This window comes from Capsicum annuum, chromosome 9 (genome assembly GCF_002878395.1).
Source record: "Capsicum annuum cultivar UCD-10X-F1 chromosome 9, UCD10Xv1.1, whole genome shotgun sequence".
Lineage (NCBI taxonomy): Eukaryota > Viridiplantae > Streptophyta > Magnoliopsida > Solanales > Solanaceae > Capsicum > Capsicum annuum.
The window spans coordinates 11,297,443-11,313,889 of NC_061119.1; the positions used below are offsets into that span (position 1 = coordinate 11,297,443).

Consider the following 16,447-nt stretch of genomic DNA (forward strand, 5'->3'; position numbering starts at 1 on the left):
TTTGTTGAGAACATGCGAATTGAATAAATTCATTTACACCAGTTACAAAACTAAAGTATAAATCCCCTCGGCCATCTAACCTCTCATCCAACCACGCTCTAGATTATTCATGTTCCTATTAATGTTGAAATAAAAAAATAAGATAATCAGTGCTAGCACCTATAAGACCCCGCAAAATCTTGCGGTTAAATTCAGCTCGTTTACCTCCTTGAAAATCTCTAAAAGATCCAAAACTTAGAAAATTTTGATAAGTGTTCAACTCTTAGTCTCATTTTAAGCCTCCAAACTTTGGGGAATTATTTGAAGATCGTCCTGACATCCGTTTTATGATTTTCAAGTTTCGTAGTGATGGGGCAAGGCAAGAGTACATTCCGAGTGAGTTTTAGAATTTTCGAAATCCATTAAGGGCTTGTACCCAAAGGCTATGAAGGGGCGCTGCCACATTTGGATTTCGAACTAGTAGCCAAAGGCTATGAAGGGGTGCCGCCCATGGTATAGCCTTTGTGGACAATTCAACACTAAAGGCGCTGCCCAGGTTCCACAAGGAGCTACAAAAGGCGCCGCCCAGGGTACAAAAGGCTCTACCAAAGGTGCCGCCCTTTGTGTAGCCTTTGTACCCAGTTTTTGGCATTACACTTCCATGTCTTAAGGGAAATTTGGTTAATTTCCCCACCTTATATAGGCCTAATAACACGGTATTTGGCCATAATTTAGCAACTTATACTCAATTTCTCTCAAAAACTCTCAAGAACAAACCCTAGGGTTTTCATAGAAGGTTCAATTCCAAGGGACTTCACCGTCAAATTTTAAAAATCTCTCCGTCAATCTTTGTAGAATCATATGATAAGGTATGCATAGTGTTTATTCATGGATTTCTTTCATCCATGAAGCCCAAGAACCCTCTTTTAAATTCTATATCATGATATTTATGTGGTGAATGGATTATGTTCATGTTATTGATGTTGAATGATTCCCAAGTTGGAATCTTTATGTGTTCTTATGAATCTATGATATCATATGAAGTGGAAACATGTAAATTTGGTTGTTCATGATGAATAATTTATTTATTACACCTATGCCTAAGTTGTGCATGTAAGGTGTTTGATAAAATGCATAAAAGACTATAAATCATGTATTATACTTAAATTATGACCTAAATGACAAATGTATGCTACACCCTTATGAAAACAATGACTTCTATGATATTGTTATGCATTATGATTTTTGATGGAATGTTCATGAAACTAGATTGATGGACTTATGGAATGTTGTTATATGCATTCCCTTCCATGTATAAGACTTTGAGAACCATGTGTAGTATAAAATCCCCCAACTTATGTTATTATGAATTATTAATATTGGTCATGTGTTCAAGAAGAGTCAAGTCATGTTGTGTCAGTTTCCTTCTATCGAGTCCTGGGGTTACTTGTACCCAAAAAATATAGTTGTGTGCCTAGACCCAGTGTCATGTTTTCACGATATCCTCTGTCAAGCCATGATCCATAGAACTCAGTCAGTCTTGTGACTTAGGAAAGCTCAACAACCCAGAAATCTCAAAAATCTCAATAATCCCAGTAGTTCAGTAATCCCAATAATCTCAGTACTCAGTAATCTTAGAAACTTTAGTATTCTCAGTAATCACAGTAACTTTAGTACTCTCAGTCGGTTCTCAGATCTCAGTAGTATTCTATCGATCAATGAAACTCAGTAAACTCAGTTCGGCTTAGCTAAACCATACCATTAGTATCAGTTCAGTTCAGTTAATTGGTTCAGTTAATCAATTTAATGTCTATTCAGTTGGGAGTAGGATTCAACAAAAAGTGAACCAAGAGATGAGAATACATAATGTCAGCCAGTAGAGGGTGTGATCCTTAGTAGCAATCCCTGCATTCCCGAACTACGTAGCCGGCGTAAGAAGAGATGCACCCTACACATTTAGGTATCTATATATCTCATTTGAGTTTTCTATCAAGAAGGATTGACAGAAGAGCTCTCTGTCAGTGAGGGTATACTCACAGCTTGTCTTTACTCGTCGCACGGTACTAACACCCTTCCAGCTGGGGTTATTGGTTGGACCCCACCAGTTCAGTTTTGGAGTTTGTCAGTTACATGATTACCTCCCACAGTCTCAGTTTCAGTCTTAGTCTTAATCTTAGTAATAGAACTCAGATAGTTCATCAGAATATAGACTGTCAGATATAGTACGAAACTCAGTTAGTTCCATCAGATTCAGGACTGACTAATACAGTCATTTATGTTATTAGATATATCAATTATCAGACTGCATGTTATCAGTACTCAGCTTCAGGACTGTCAGATACAGTCAACCTGACCAGTTTTTCATAATCAGATTTGTCAGAAATGGTCATTCATGTATTAGTAATATAGTTTCAGTCCTTCATTACTCAGTAATACAGTATCAGTTCCTCACTTATTAGTGACTCAGATATCAGGATCAGTAAACTTAGTTATTTAGTATGCCAGTATTCGTAATCTCAGACGTCAGGGTATCCATGTTATCAGTAGATTCAGTAGTCAGAATCTAGTATTCATCCCCATCACGATCTCAGTTTCAGTTATGTATTCATGCATGTATTCTCACGCTCATATCATTCAGTCAGTTAGTATTGTTCATGTATATGAACCATTTGCATTCAGCCTATCTCACTTGCATACCAGTACATTCCAATGTATTGACGTATTTGCACTATGGTGTTTTATTTTACATCATAGGTTTAGGAACACGAGATCCAGAAAGTCAGTAGCATTCCAGATTTCAGCAGACAGAGTTAGCAGTGAGTCCTCATCATTCGAGAATGATATTATTTGATTGTGTCATTCTTTTAATACTTATCTATTTCAGTAGATGGAGTTAGTTGGGAACATGTCCCATCAATTCTTTATTCAGACAGTTTAGAGGCTTTCAGACTATAGCATGTCAGACTGTTACTCCAGATTTGTTTTGGTATTGATTGTACCATTTTTCAGACATTATTTTACCAAATATTTTATTCAGTTTTGAACCTTATGGCCTTACAGCTTCTATTCCACATTTTACAGTGTATGCATACATAAATACTTTATATTATGCAGTGTACAGGTACAGATATCAGTCATGGATTAGCTTGTGGTCCTTCAGGGTCATGAGCACCGTGTAGCATTTTGGTTACCATATTCAGGGCGTTACAACACCGTACTCTTCAATCAATAGTCCATAACATAGCAAAAGTCATCAATCAACATTAATATAAGAAGAAAATAAGTTACACTTCTGATTTGAGACAATAAATCATTAGCAAGGTAAATCAGCTACTTAAATAAAGTACGATTTAACACACACTCTCTAGACAATCAAATTATCAAAAAACTACGGAAAAAGCAAGTGAATAAAATAAATTATCAAAAAAAATAGTCAGCTAGAGAATAACAATTAAAATTTCTTGGAACTGAACTTTGTTCATGCAAAATGCAACAACAAATTTCAATATCCAAAGCTTTACAGAAACAAAAACAAAGAAACAATAGAAGTATTTACTGAATCATATAAGATTTCAGAAGTTGTATAAACAAAGATACTCCACTACGTGGTATTTTTTGATGATCCTTAATGATGTCATATTTGTTGTAGTTATATAGTACAACATAGTTCTTTTTCATAGGCTAGACACGTGAAAATTATTTACTTTTTTGATAATACGAATGAATATCAAATGCTACATAGGTTGTACAATAACACTCACCTAGTCCATTGTACATTCTAACAGTAAACTGACAAAAATGCCAAAAGGAAAAACGGTCACTTAATCAAACTTTAATTCAAGAACAAAGTTCATAGTTGATATACTTGAAAAGCCTATTTTAATTCACTGAACAATTGATCCTTTCCAGGTACAAGATATCAAATAACATGCTCAAGTTATACAAATACAATACAGAGACAAAATTGACAACACAGAAATTAAACAAAACTTTAAAGTATAAATGATCTACGATATAATAGTGATCATTGTAAAACTGGTCACGAGATCATCCTCAAAACCGAACTTAAAGAAGAATCAGCAATACTACTTTAACATAGCTAAATCCCCTACCAGAATCACCATACTATATGGAGAATATTTTACCTAATAGGCCAAATTATTGAACTTCGAAATTCCAGTCATACCTTTCTCATGCTTTTTCACCAGTCATTCACTTTCCCAACACTTCAATTTCTAACCGAAAAAAGAAAAAAAATCAAAACTTCTATAAATATATATATATATATATATATATATATATATATAGATTTAGTACCAAATGTTTGCATGCACCGTAGATTCAGTCCACAGATTCAAAAAAACAAACAAATCACAAATGCAGAAGGGGTAAACTATGTAAAAACGAATTACATCCACAAAAATCATAGATCTACTAAAATTACATTTAAAAAAACTCAAGTTACCAAAAAAATTCGCATTTAGCTAACAAATAACACATTCACCAGTCCAATTAACACATCAAAGATCGAATGTAGGCCAACATTTAAAAAACTAAGACAAAAAGGTGAAGTGTTTGATGATTTTCCGTCTGAAATCAAACAGACCCAAACTGAAACCAAATTAAATACAAATTATAGAGTAGAAAGTATAGATATAAACAAATATAAATTAAATCCTTACCTGATTTCGTCTAGCCAAAGAAATTATAGAGAGAGAAAGCTAGAGAGTGAGAGGAGGCGTAGTGAGAGAAAACGAGTGAACAAAATGATCTTTATCTATTGTTTCAAAAATATGTATATGTTATAAGTATTTTTTAAATTATAAAAAGTTGTGACGGAAAATTAAATATATAAAAAAAATGACAAATAATAATAATGCTTAAATTCGTTGCTAATCCGTTGCTACAAATTAATAAATTGATTACAAAAAATTGGTTGCTAAATGCGTCACAAAATTAAGGCGCCAAATTTTGCGCCCAAATATAGCGACGAAGAAAAAAAATTGTCGTTAATCCATTGTAACACCCCGTATTTCGGGCTAGAACGAAAACCATCTTTCCTATGCGTAGATGTTCCAAAAGCCATAAATCCTATAGAAATTTGGCATGTTAATCAATTATGTAGTGTGGGAACCTATTTGAGCATGAGTCGAGATCATAGAGGTCCCTTAACTCAATGACTAGTTGAAAGTTTTCCTATCATTCAAGTTTTACTGAGCGTCAAAACTCGAATAACCTTCAATCGACCATAACTCCTTGTATATAATGAACTGGGTAGCCTACTATATATCAAATGAAAGGTCTTTGTGTCCTCTTTCCAACTCCACTGGTTTTACTTTAATCCGGTATCGTAGTAGAAAGTTATGCTCATTTTACTTTGAAGTATTTGTCTGCCAAAACGTGACGACGAGGCTAACGACTTATCAGTTGTGTGACGGCCCATTAGACCTGGTCGTCATCCCAAGCCAGTGAATAGTGAAAACTATCCCAAAAGTGATGAATTGGGAGATGACTTATCACCTGAGTGACGACCCGTCAACCCTAGTCGTCAACTGATGCAATTATGCAATTTTTTTGGGTTATTTAGGGGTATTTTGTTTTTTTTCCTCACTCCAAAAACCTTTCACACGAATTAAATCACCCCTTAAGCATTATTAATCAATCACTATCAATTTTACAACATCAAAAACTTTGTCTTCACTCTCAAAATAAGATCAAGTTAGGGTTTTCTCCAAGAACAAGAAATTCAAGAAAATCAAGCCTTAAGTTCAATATCTCCAAGAAACAAATCAAGATTTGGGTTTCATCTATCAATATCTAGGTTTCATCTTTCAGATCTTATAATTTAAGGTATGGGGGTTTATCCTAAAAACTACATGGGCTTAAAACCATTAGAGCATGATTTTAAGATTTTTATGCATGAATTTCGAAGGGGTTTTGGAATCTATGTCTAAATTACGTACTCCGAATGTTCTAATGTTACTATTATTTTGACCTTGTGGTCCTATCCCCTAAACTGATTTACATGTATACGTATATTTATGGGATTTGAGATTTAAGATTGTTTGAGAGCATAAATTATGAACTCCCTTTCTTGTAATGGATTAAAGCTTATGATTTTGTTGGAAAATAGTTGAAATGCATGTTTTATGATTTGAAAGATGTTTTCTCAATGTCCTTGTACTTGAATATGATTTCAAATTGTTGAGAAGGTGTTTCTTCATATAACTATGTGATGTTAAAGATAAAGAATTGCATGAGATTGAGACTTTTAACCTGACCACCTTTGTTTACTGAATCATTGATAAAGAGAATTAACTGCATGATTTTACATGATTTTCTTGAAAGAATTATTGATATGGTGGTCCTGAATTTCATGATTTGAAAACAGAGATATAAATTGCTATAAATGGCTCAGAGAATGTGACTTGCAAGTCAATGGTATGACGATACCATATATGTGCATATGTCATGACAGAGTTAAAGATTTCAGAGTATGTTTTCAGAGCATGCATATTTAAAGAACTAAAAATGGGCATAAAGAGGGTTAGTTTATTACCCAAAGAATGCACAAGTTCAAGTAACTCTTAGCCTGAAACTGTATCTGCCGATACGGGTAGATTATTATTGTACGCTGGCAACGGCCGTGTGGCGTAGTAGATTCAGAAACTCCGACCCTTGCAGCACACTTAGGTTGGGGGCTTGGCTGTCGAGTTAATGGTAGATCCCATATAGCCCGTGGGATAACAAATTGTAGGGTACACCACCTAGCGCAGAAGTAAGACAAAGAGTGTCACAGATTTCAGAAATTTTCACAGAGTCTTTTAAAATGCCCATATGATTTCTTACTATATCATATGTGTTGAATATAAATGATTATTTTGGATTTGCTCTAAGTACCAGTATATCTGTATTGATCCCCCTCCCCTACCTCTTAGGTTCTGAGGCTCAGTTTAAGGGTCCAGATAAACATTAGATAATTCAAACAACAGATCAGATTGTGTACTGGTGAGCCTTCTCTATTCCAAAAGGCCTGTCCTTTCAGATTATGTCATCTATTATAGTTTTGATCTACTGGGGGCTTTGTCCCAGTTTTCAGATAGTTGTCAGATTTTCATATAGTAGAGATTTCGCAGACTGTTCCAAATGTTGTTAGTGATTTTTAGATTTCATTCCTTATTGTTAAACTTAATCCAGAGTATGATCATGTTTCCATATTAGATCGTTATTCCGCATTTTCTTTATTTATATGAATGTTGTACATGATTACCAGATAGAGTAGGACGTTCGGGCCTTCATGGTTCGGAATGTCCGTCGCGGCCAGGCCCTAGTTTGGATCGTGACATCCGTTGCTATATCATAAATTAAAAATAGACTTGCTATGCTTGTGACAAAATTGATGTTTCCATCGTTAATCAGTTGCTAGACTGCGACGGAAATTGATCTATCGTTAAATTTCGTCGCTAAATATTGTTTTTTGGTGCAGTGAATTTCGACTAATGAGCCAAAAACCAAAAAACCCAAACATAAATATATTTCCTGAACCTTAAAAGTGTCACATCACCTCCCCTAAATACAATCTTTAAATAGATATATAGGTAGGAACACTTGTTTCTTGAATTTTACACAGAAAAATACTTACATAATTTACATCTCTCATAGTGTTTGTACCTTTCTTCTCTTTATAAGAACTTTCAAAAGCTCCCCTCAATATCATCAAGTTCATAGGAGCAGCCCAAAATTTGGTGCTCATCACTTGCTTAAGACTTAGGGTTTTACAAGAGATGCTAGAAAGAATAACAGTTTTTTGACTTAAGGTGCGGGCCTCTAGCTACTTGAGTTTTGATATGTGAGAGAAGATTCAGTATCTTTGGCTTGAAACGAATCTACATACTTAAGGTATTGATCAATATTTTTGCTATCTGAGTTACCAAGATACCATTTCTGAGTTATTTTTGGTCTTTTGTTGATTGCAATGGAAATGTCGTTGGGAAATAAGTCTCCCAGAAAGAAAGCATGAATGATGGTTGTCACAAGTAGTGTTGTTACAGTTAGTGTAGAAAGACCACAGAGAATGATAGCTAGGCACTTTGTCACCAGGTTGGTAACTACAAGTGAGTATCTGATGGTGGCAATAGCAGCTCCTGTCATAGGGAATGTGTAGGCCCACCAAGCCAATGAAAACCTGCACGCGGTTGAGTACAAACTTTAATACCATTAGGAGAGGGTTGACTTCTCAGATGGTGTGCAATTATTCCGAGGAAGTCATCTTTCTTCTAGATTCCACTTCTCTCCATTAAAAAAATGACTTTCTGAAATAATAACTATTGGTTGGGTGACCATATGGTTAGTATAAGATAGATTACTTACTTGAACCCTCGAAAGAAGTTAATGCGAACTGCCTGAAAAGCAACATGAAAGAATTAACTATATTAATTACTAGTGTGGTAATTTGATTCTAGATGCATTAAATGCAAAAATTGACTAGACATACCAGTGAAAAATAGAGGAACAGCGCAATGAAATAAGCAATCCGAGATCCTTGATCAAAAGAGCCTTGGATCGTTGCCCATGCAATTGAAGCAACACTAGGTGCAGCAACAAACAGAAAGAAGACGGGGTGAAGTTCTTTTGGCAGTGTATCGTTTGTTGGAAGTCTCTGGTAGAGTGTAACAAACATGACTATGTAATGAGCCAAACCAACAGCAAAGAAGAATATTGGCCCTTCTGTTAGTCCCATGGATGCACCAAGCAATGCACCAACAAAATTCCCAACAATTGAGAGATGATTCGAGGGATTCGCTACTTTTGAGAGTCTTCGTTGTCCTCCAGACATCCATTGTCCATAGAGCTTTACCTCTAGACAAAAGATCGGGGTCATGAGAATGTACCATAAAGATGTGTGCAAGTTTTGAGCAATTGATGTTGGAACTCCAAGTGCTAAGAACAGAAGTGATATCCAGGGAGCAAAGAAAAAGTTGACACGTACTGGATGGTAATACTCCCGACGAACAGCTTCAAAGTAGAAAATGATCTTTAAAGCATAGATGAAAGAGATAATGACCATAAGTGCAGCAGATATGCACCACAGGCCAAGATTTGCTTTCAAGCTTATGTGCAGGAATTTTGTCGAGGCAGAAGTAGCCAGTTTCTTCCACATTATAGCTTGACTACTAACACCTAGACAGATACCAAAGGAAGAAATAGGGAAACGAAGAAGAAATGGCCATTTTCTGTCTTCTGGAAGAATGATTTCCTCAGAAGCCTGCAGAGGAGAAAAATATGTGTCACCAACTTAGATGCTAATAACATTTTATTAAAAATTACAAGTCTCCAAAACATGTTCACAACTCGTATTATTAAAGATTAGAAGTCTCAAAAATATATCCATAAGTAGATTTATGAGTGAAAGCAAGGAGAAAAGCAACTGTACCTTTAAACTATCCAATTCAGGTCCTTCCAAGGCATCAAAATATCGATTGACAGGAATAGTTTCTATAGAAGGACTAGGTGGAGAAATAGGCTCTTGTTCCTTTCCGCGCAAAACTGATAATTGTCTCTCCAGTCTACCAGACCATGTTTTAAAAGAGTCAAATCTTGTATCCTTTAGCTTATTAGTATTATTTCTAGGATTCCTCAATTGAGTGCTGGGAAGTTTTGGAGACTCTGGAAACACTGAAACTCTAGGCATTGATGTCTGAGAATAAGACCATATTCGCTTATTCAGTGTGGTAGTACCTCTAGGCGTTGATGTCTGAGAAAAAATATCATTGAAGCCAACTCCTTTTGCTGAAGGAGTGGGCGGCATACTAATGGAAATGCTAGTGTCAGTCTGCTTTTCAGCAGCAGCTTTAGTTCCCTGAGAAAAAAATGTATAGGCCAAACTGTAATACCTCAAACATCAAAGTTAATCATCATATATTCCAATTGGAATCCACGATATATACAAACTACGAAGTAATCAAGAGCAAAAGATGTGAATATTAATGTTTTAACTTTCAACGATAGATCTAAAGGTTCAAAAATTTCATGATTAGATATTTATTAGACGATAGGTCAGTGGCCTGGTTGATTTCTCAGATGTCATTCAACTAGTAATTATTATCTCAGAAAGTCATTTTTCTTCTTTATTCCAATTTTCTTCAATAAATAAAATTAATTTTCTGAAATAATAATTGTTAGTTGAGTGATCAGATGAGAAATCAACTCCGTCAGTGACATATATACTGAAAAATAGGCAAAATTTCTACCAAAGTTACCAATAGAAATATTGGAACTTCTATCTGGCTGGAGAAATAGTCTTTTTTTGGCTACTGTAGCTAAGTTCAAGTAATTATCTCGACGTACAGTGGCTACAGCGTTTAAAGAGCGACAACGGGTTGGATCAAGCTGATGATGAATAAGATCTACATCCTCTAAAATGCTATCAAAGCGCTTCATCTTATGACAAGTTATAGTTTTGGAAATTGGTGGAGTCACTTGCACTGCAAAATCTTCTTTTGTAGAACATGTTGTTCTGATCATGGTTAAAACAACAGGATCTGCAAGTGGAAAATGATGTTAATTGACGTACATATATATTTGCTACAAATAAACACAGAAGAGATAACCTCATTTCTCACCTAATTGTTAGTGTTGTTCAATGCAATGTAAATTAGACACCAAGTGACCTGATTTTAGAACCTTTCAGAGGACAAACACCAAGGCAGATCGAGCACTTGATGCTGAAACGAATTAACACTAGCTAGAAAGAAAGTGAGCTGGAGAGAACACAAGTTCGCCAGGAGTATAAAAATGACTATTCATGCTAAGCTCTTGGAAGCACACATCAGTCACAATTACCGGTAGTTAACCAAAAAGAAAAAACAAGCTGTCATGTATGAAACGACAAACCCATCGAACAAATAAACGGAGTATTATTTCTTCCTGTCTCAAATTAAAATGAAGGGTCTAACTTCTTAAATTTCTTTGATTATTCCAATAAAAAGAGTGTTTCCTTCGTACTCCCTCCGTCCCAAATTGAGATGATACATTAAGTAAGAAAAATAATTAATAACATGTCTAGTTTATTATAATAGTGGACCCACTATTTAAAGATTGTGGGTGCTTTAATGTAGCTTTGAGATTCGAACCCAAGATGGGAGAGACGGAAGTTACATCTAAAGCCAGAGCACTCAGCCATGTTTTTGTTCTCTGGGTGCTTTTTTATATATTAAACCATTTTTTCACTGTTTCATATATAATTATACCTATTCTACGTGAGTTTAGTGGGTGCCGGAGCACCCAAAAAAAGCACGTGGGAGGGAGTATTTACTAAGTTTTTCCATTCCAACATTCTATTCTATTAGTCTACTTTTATTTATTTACTATGCTAAAATTAGATGTTCTTTTTTATTTGTCCAGTGTAAAATCAAGAAATAATTTACTACTTTTTAGTATTTTGCTCTTATTATTAAGTACTAATTAATTTAAATTTATTTTTCAATAAATAATGTGCCTTATTAATTAGAGTAATATAACAAAATTATTATTCAATTTACTGCTTCTTGAGGAGTATGTCAAGTAAAATATAAACATCATGCTCATCAATTTGGAATGGAGGAGTACTTGCTGTCGGAAAGTAACAACTGCGAGGTTCTCGACAAATATAAATACTCCTAAAATATAGATACGTTACAAACTTTTAGTCATATATTCGTCAACATGCGTTGGCTATTGGTTAAGAAGGATAAAATAATTGGAGAATAGACTGGCACGAAATGGAGAAATCATAAAATGCATGTGCACACAGCAGTTTGGTACACTTAATACTGAACAAAACTATTTTCTGGTCAAAAATGTGATGTATGATAGTCATATCATAATAATATAGAGGCAAGATTCGATACGCACATCAAAGACCAACTATGACAGCATAAAATAATACTCCCGCAGTTTTATATGGTAACGTTGGATTAGATATGTTCCTTCGGGACGTTGGTTAAATTTAAATGAAAAATCGATTTTTTTTTTAAAAAAATGTGATTCTAGATGCAAGAAAAGAGTTGATACTCAATTAAATATAAATAATAATGATATTATTAAGAAATGAAAAGGGGGAAGAGATTTAAAGAATGGATAATATAACATTGAAGGAAGAAAGAAAAATGAACATAGTTTTCAAGAGAGGTCCATTTAGGAGATATTATAAGAGAATTCTCTTATAAACTCCTACAAGTTTATATTTTCGATCTTAAAAGTTAGCTATCCCTGAATGAAGATGATAATCAAGAGGAGGGTGGTTGATTTCCAATTAGTCTCCTTAGTCGACATTGTGTTCTCACTTTACGTATTCTCCTTTTCGATATTAGTACTAAGTAGTCGACTGTGGTGAATTCCAAGTTGATTGTTGTCCTGCAGAAAGGTTAGTAGCACAGATAACAATATATGTAACTATAAAATTAAAGGAGTAAAGTGAGAACACAAATATTTTATATTGGTTCAAAACATCGGTGTGCCTACTTTCAGTTTCCTTGGATTACAAGGATTTCCTTAGAGTGATGAAGAGTAACTCATCACAAAGATATGTTTGGAGCTTCACCCGAATTAAAATGAACTCAGTTCCTTTGTTGGTCATAGACTTTTTTCATATAGCTAACTAATTTCCTCTCTTTTGTTTTTAACTATTACAAATTACAGTATGTAAGAAAATAGAAGTAACTAGGATTGCTAAAGTGTAGTTACATCTTCAATTTTAGAAATAGTCTTCTTTATATAGGATTCTTTTGAGGGTCAAACATCGTTCCTTTGATCTTTGTAGGATTGTTCTAAGGTTTTATCATGATCCAACTAATCGGATCATGCGGGCACCTAGCTCTAATTATCTAGAAAGGAGAATCCTTACCACTCCACTCAATTAATATGCAGGAGTCATTGATGAGCCAATATATTATATAATTGAATTACTTATAAGAACATTACATTCTTTGTAAAGCTCAATAAAAGAAAAACATATCCCCGAGGATCTGGTCATGCAAGAGCTTCTAATACAGTACAGGACAAAACAAAAGATAGAGCTCTCACTATAGGAATAGGATGAGCAAAAGATGTTAATGAATACTCCCCGTTGTACATAAGAAAACTCAATTGATCCTGCAACATGGCTACACACCCAAAAAGGATGTAGCAAGAGTAGTTTCAGGACAATCACAATTACTTGTAGGTATTAACGGTCGACTATGATTAAATCAGGCAATGCCAAATAAAATCAAATAAGATAAAGATGACAATTAACAATTTAATCCACATCACTTTCACCCACTTATGTTATCTCTCTCCCTTTTATATTACCTAAGAGGCCGTTTGATGTAAGGTATAAGGTATAATAATTCATAAAATAAAGGATTATTTTATTCGGTGTTTTGTTGGAGGTATTAGGTAGTCCTAAAATTATTTATCCAACTATTTATACTATAATGATGGGATAACTTATCTCATGATAGCTAGTCTTGGGATAATGTATTCCCAAATAAATGACCCCAAAGAGTGTTTCCATTCATATTTTTGCTGGCTTAGTTGTATCCAATACATTAGTAGCTGGCAATTTGTACCACCGATATTTCCCTTATAACATTCACTCTTAATCTCACTAATTATATAACACTCTTCTCATCAAATGTCATACATCATAACTCTCACTTATTTAGCATCAATATTTATTTAGTCGATCTATTTCACTTACACCTCAATTGCTACGGATTGATAGTTTAACTCTCATTAACTAACGACACTATAGTTACAAGTCACGAATTACAATTATTCACCAAAAACCATAGGTAACCCTAAAATATAGGAATAAGATACAACAATAAGAACATACAATTGTTGATTTAAAACATATATGGTCATCAACTTGAATTTCAATCATCAAGTAAGTTTCATCTCATCAAGTAAACATTCAAGTCATCAAGTAAGTTTTCAATTCATATTATCGCCTCAAAGATAGGCCCTTACAAGGAACTATATAATATGTACAAGTAATTGCTCCACCTAAGGAACTGAAGTACAATATTAGATAATCGGACCGCATAAGGATCCAAATACAATGCCAAGTAACTGGACCACACAAGGATCCATATATAATGATGCACCACCTGGTCCATTCAAGGAACCATCAAACTCTCCATATCACAGCGTACACATATGCTAAGGATCTTATTACTACCCACTATCCATGACCTATAGGGAAGGTACTTCAATTTCCCTTGCATTTATCGCTCCAATGCTACGAGTTCTTAGACTTTTCCTGCATCTATCTCTTAAACCCAATCACAAAAATTTTCTGTTAATAATGTCATCACTTAATCTATCATAAAGAAATGCCTGTCTGATATCATCATAAATACAATAAAAATAAAGACTAAAAATGAAACAAGTAGCTAATCCATGAAATGTGGGCACCATCAGCGTGACCAAGTATTACCAACCAAAAATAAAAATAAGAATTATCCAAATCACATCACAACATCAAAAAATATCTCAATAGTACAGACCTAATGAATAAATACTTAGACAGGCACCCCCAACTAAAAATCTTGCAGTGACCTCACTGCATAATTAATAAAGTATAAGGGGGGAAAAAGGGTGCTCCCTGTAACCGCATCAAGAGTTGCTCTAGCCCTCAGACTCTACATCATCTCCAACATCATCTAAACTAAACCACTTAGTTAGGGCCTCATCATCACTCTCAACTCTAATAAAAGGAAGTCTTTCTCAGGGTTTTAGGACCTTCCAAAATCCCTTCACTCTTTTTCACATCTTAGTAAAGAACTTATCTCGCTTCTTATCCATCTTTTTCATTTTTTCATGATAGACCCTAAGCTCCTTATGAGACTTTTTCAAAGATGAATAGTCCCTTTCAAGCCTAAAAATGGTGGCTTCCTGCACCTTCTGATCCTCCAAGTACCTCTCATAATCAGACTGAGCCATATATGAATGTCGGGTGATGGAAGGATTTCCCAGTACCTGAGAAAACCCTGATACGAGCTCCTTTATCACTTTTATCTCCTCTAAGATCTCATCAAGGGGTCCGACTGTGGATGGCCTACAAGACTCTGTATCCTTACATGTTGACTTACCAAAGTCGATCTTTCTCTTCTTGCTTTTACTTGGTGCTCTCTCACCTCGGATCTTGAGAGGATAAATGGGGTGTTTGGGGGCACCCAAGTGTCTCTCAGTTATATCTTAACCTTATCTCTCTTGCACAAATCAGTAATTAAAGAAGGGAATAAAAGATGCTTACCACCATGGGTCTTGAAGAACTTCATGTGTGATATCACAAGCTAACCAACACTCAAAGAAATGTTGTCTAGTATACAGGCAATCATTCAGGCTCTTAAGTCTGGAACAAAAGTCATGTGTGTGCATGGAGAAACCTATCTACAAATGATGTACAGTCATATCCTTGCCTCCGTTGTGTAATCATTCATAGATATCCCCTTCTTGGTAACTGCCTAAGTAATCTCTCTGCCAGGGAACAACTAATCAGCCATTCAACTCCTCTGTTCACACACTTTGCCTCAAATTAAGCCATATCTACATTTGAGAGCCCATATGTGTCATTTACCTGTTCAGATCTAAAGTGTACCTCCTTTCCTCGAATCTTGATAATTGGGTAGGAAAGGGATACTATGCTAAGGTTAGCATAGAACTCTCATACCCACTGCTCGTTTTCTCAACAATAATCCAAGGCAAAACACCTCCACTCGATGGTAATGAGTTAGTGATGGAATGCCGAAAGCCTTTTTGACACTTTGTATAGACATATGCCCTTCTCCAGCAACAACTTCATCTTTGGGAGATCACCGTAGGATATAGTTTGACATTTATCATCCATGAATCGGACATGGTCATAATCTCTCATGCTATAAATCTGGAAAATCGAGAACAACACAACAATATTGATCATTATCATTTTCATGCACAAACTATGTTATATTGTCCAATTAAGCTCATGGGATGGTTACTTGGTGGTTTTTGTGCAAGAATTGGAAGTGCAAGATTTTTGGCCTAGGTCAGAAATCAGCCTCAGATATGGTGATCGCGGGTCACTTAACCACGATAGTGGTGTCAAGATCGTGATCCAATAACCGTGATAGCGGTATCTGAGGCAGAACCAGGACAAATTCTCAAAAAAATTCAAAATACCAATTTCAAGTCCAAATCATATTCTAAAACAAGAATTATCAATAAGGACATTTAACAAAGTTCCTAGGTACTCGATCATGCCCTTATAATGTGAAAAAAACTAACTATTAGTTCTTTTGGGCATTTGATCGAACGCTTGGTACACACACCCCATTTCTATCAATTTTTAACATAATTTGGGTACTCAAAAATTCCCCAAGTGTGTGCACCTCGACAACAGCTAACCACACTACACAAGTACAATCACTAAAGATTTATCATGAAAATCACAGCATTAGGCCAC

General features: G+C 35.1%; 1 protein-coding gene across 1 annotated transcript; it reads right to left on the bottom strand.

Annotated features, from left to right (window-relative positions):
- Window positions 1–7,493: 7,493 nt before the first annotated feature.
- On the bottom strand, window positions 7,494–10,914 carry LOC107843036 (S-type anion channel SLAH3). Its single transcript, XM_016687171.2, has 6 exons — window positions 10,602–10,914; window positions 10,327–10,520; window positions 9,413–9,838; window positions 8,474–9,244; window positions 8,350–8,381; window positions 7,494–8,164 (listed from the first exon to the last, which is right to left on the bottom strand). Exons 2-6 carry the CDS (start codon window positions 10,501–10,503, stop codon window positions 7,807–7,809), a joined length of 1,764 nt encoding a protein of 587 aa, XP_016542657.2. The 5' UTR covers window positions 10,504–10,520; window positions 10,602–10,914; the 3' UTR covers window positions 7,494–7,806.
- Window positions 10,915–16,447: the final 5,533 nt, after the last annotated feature.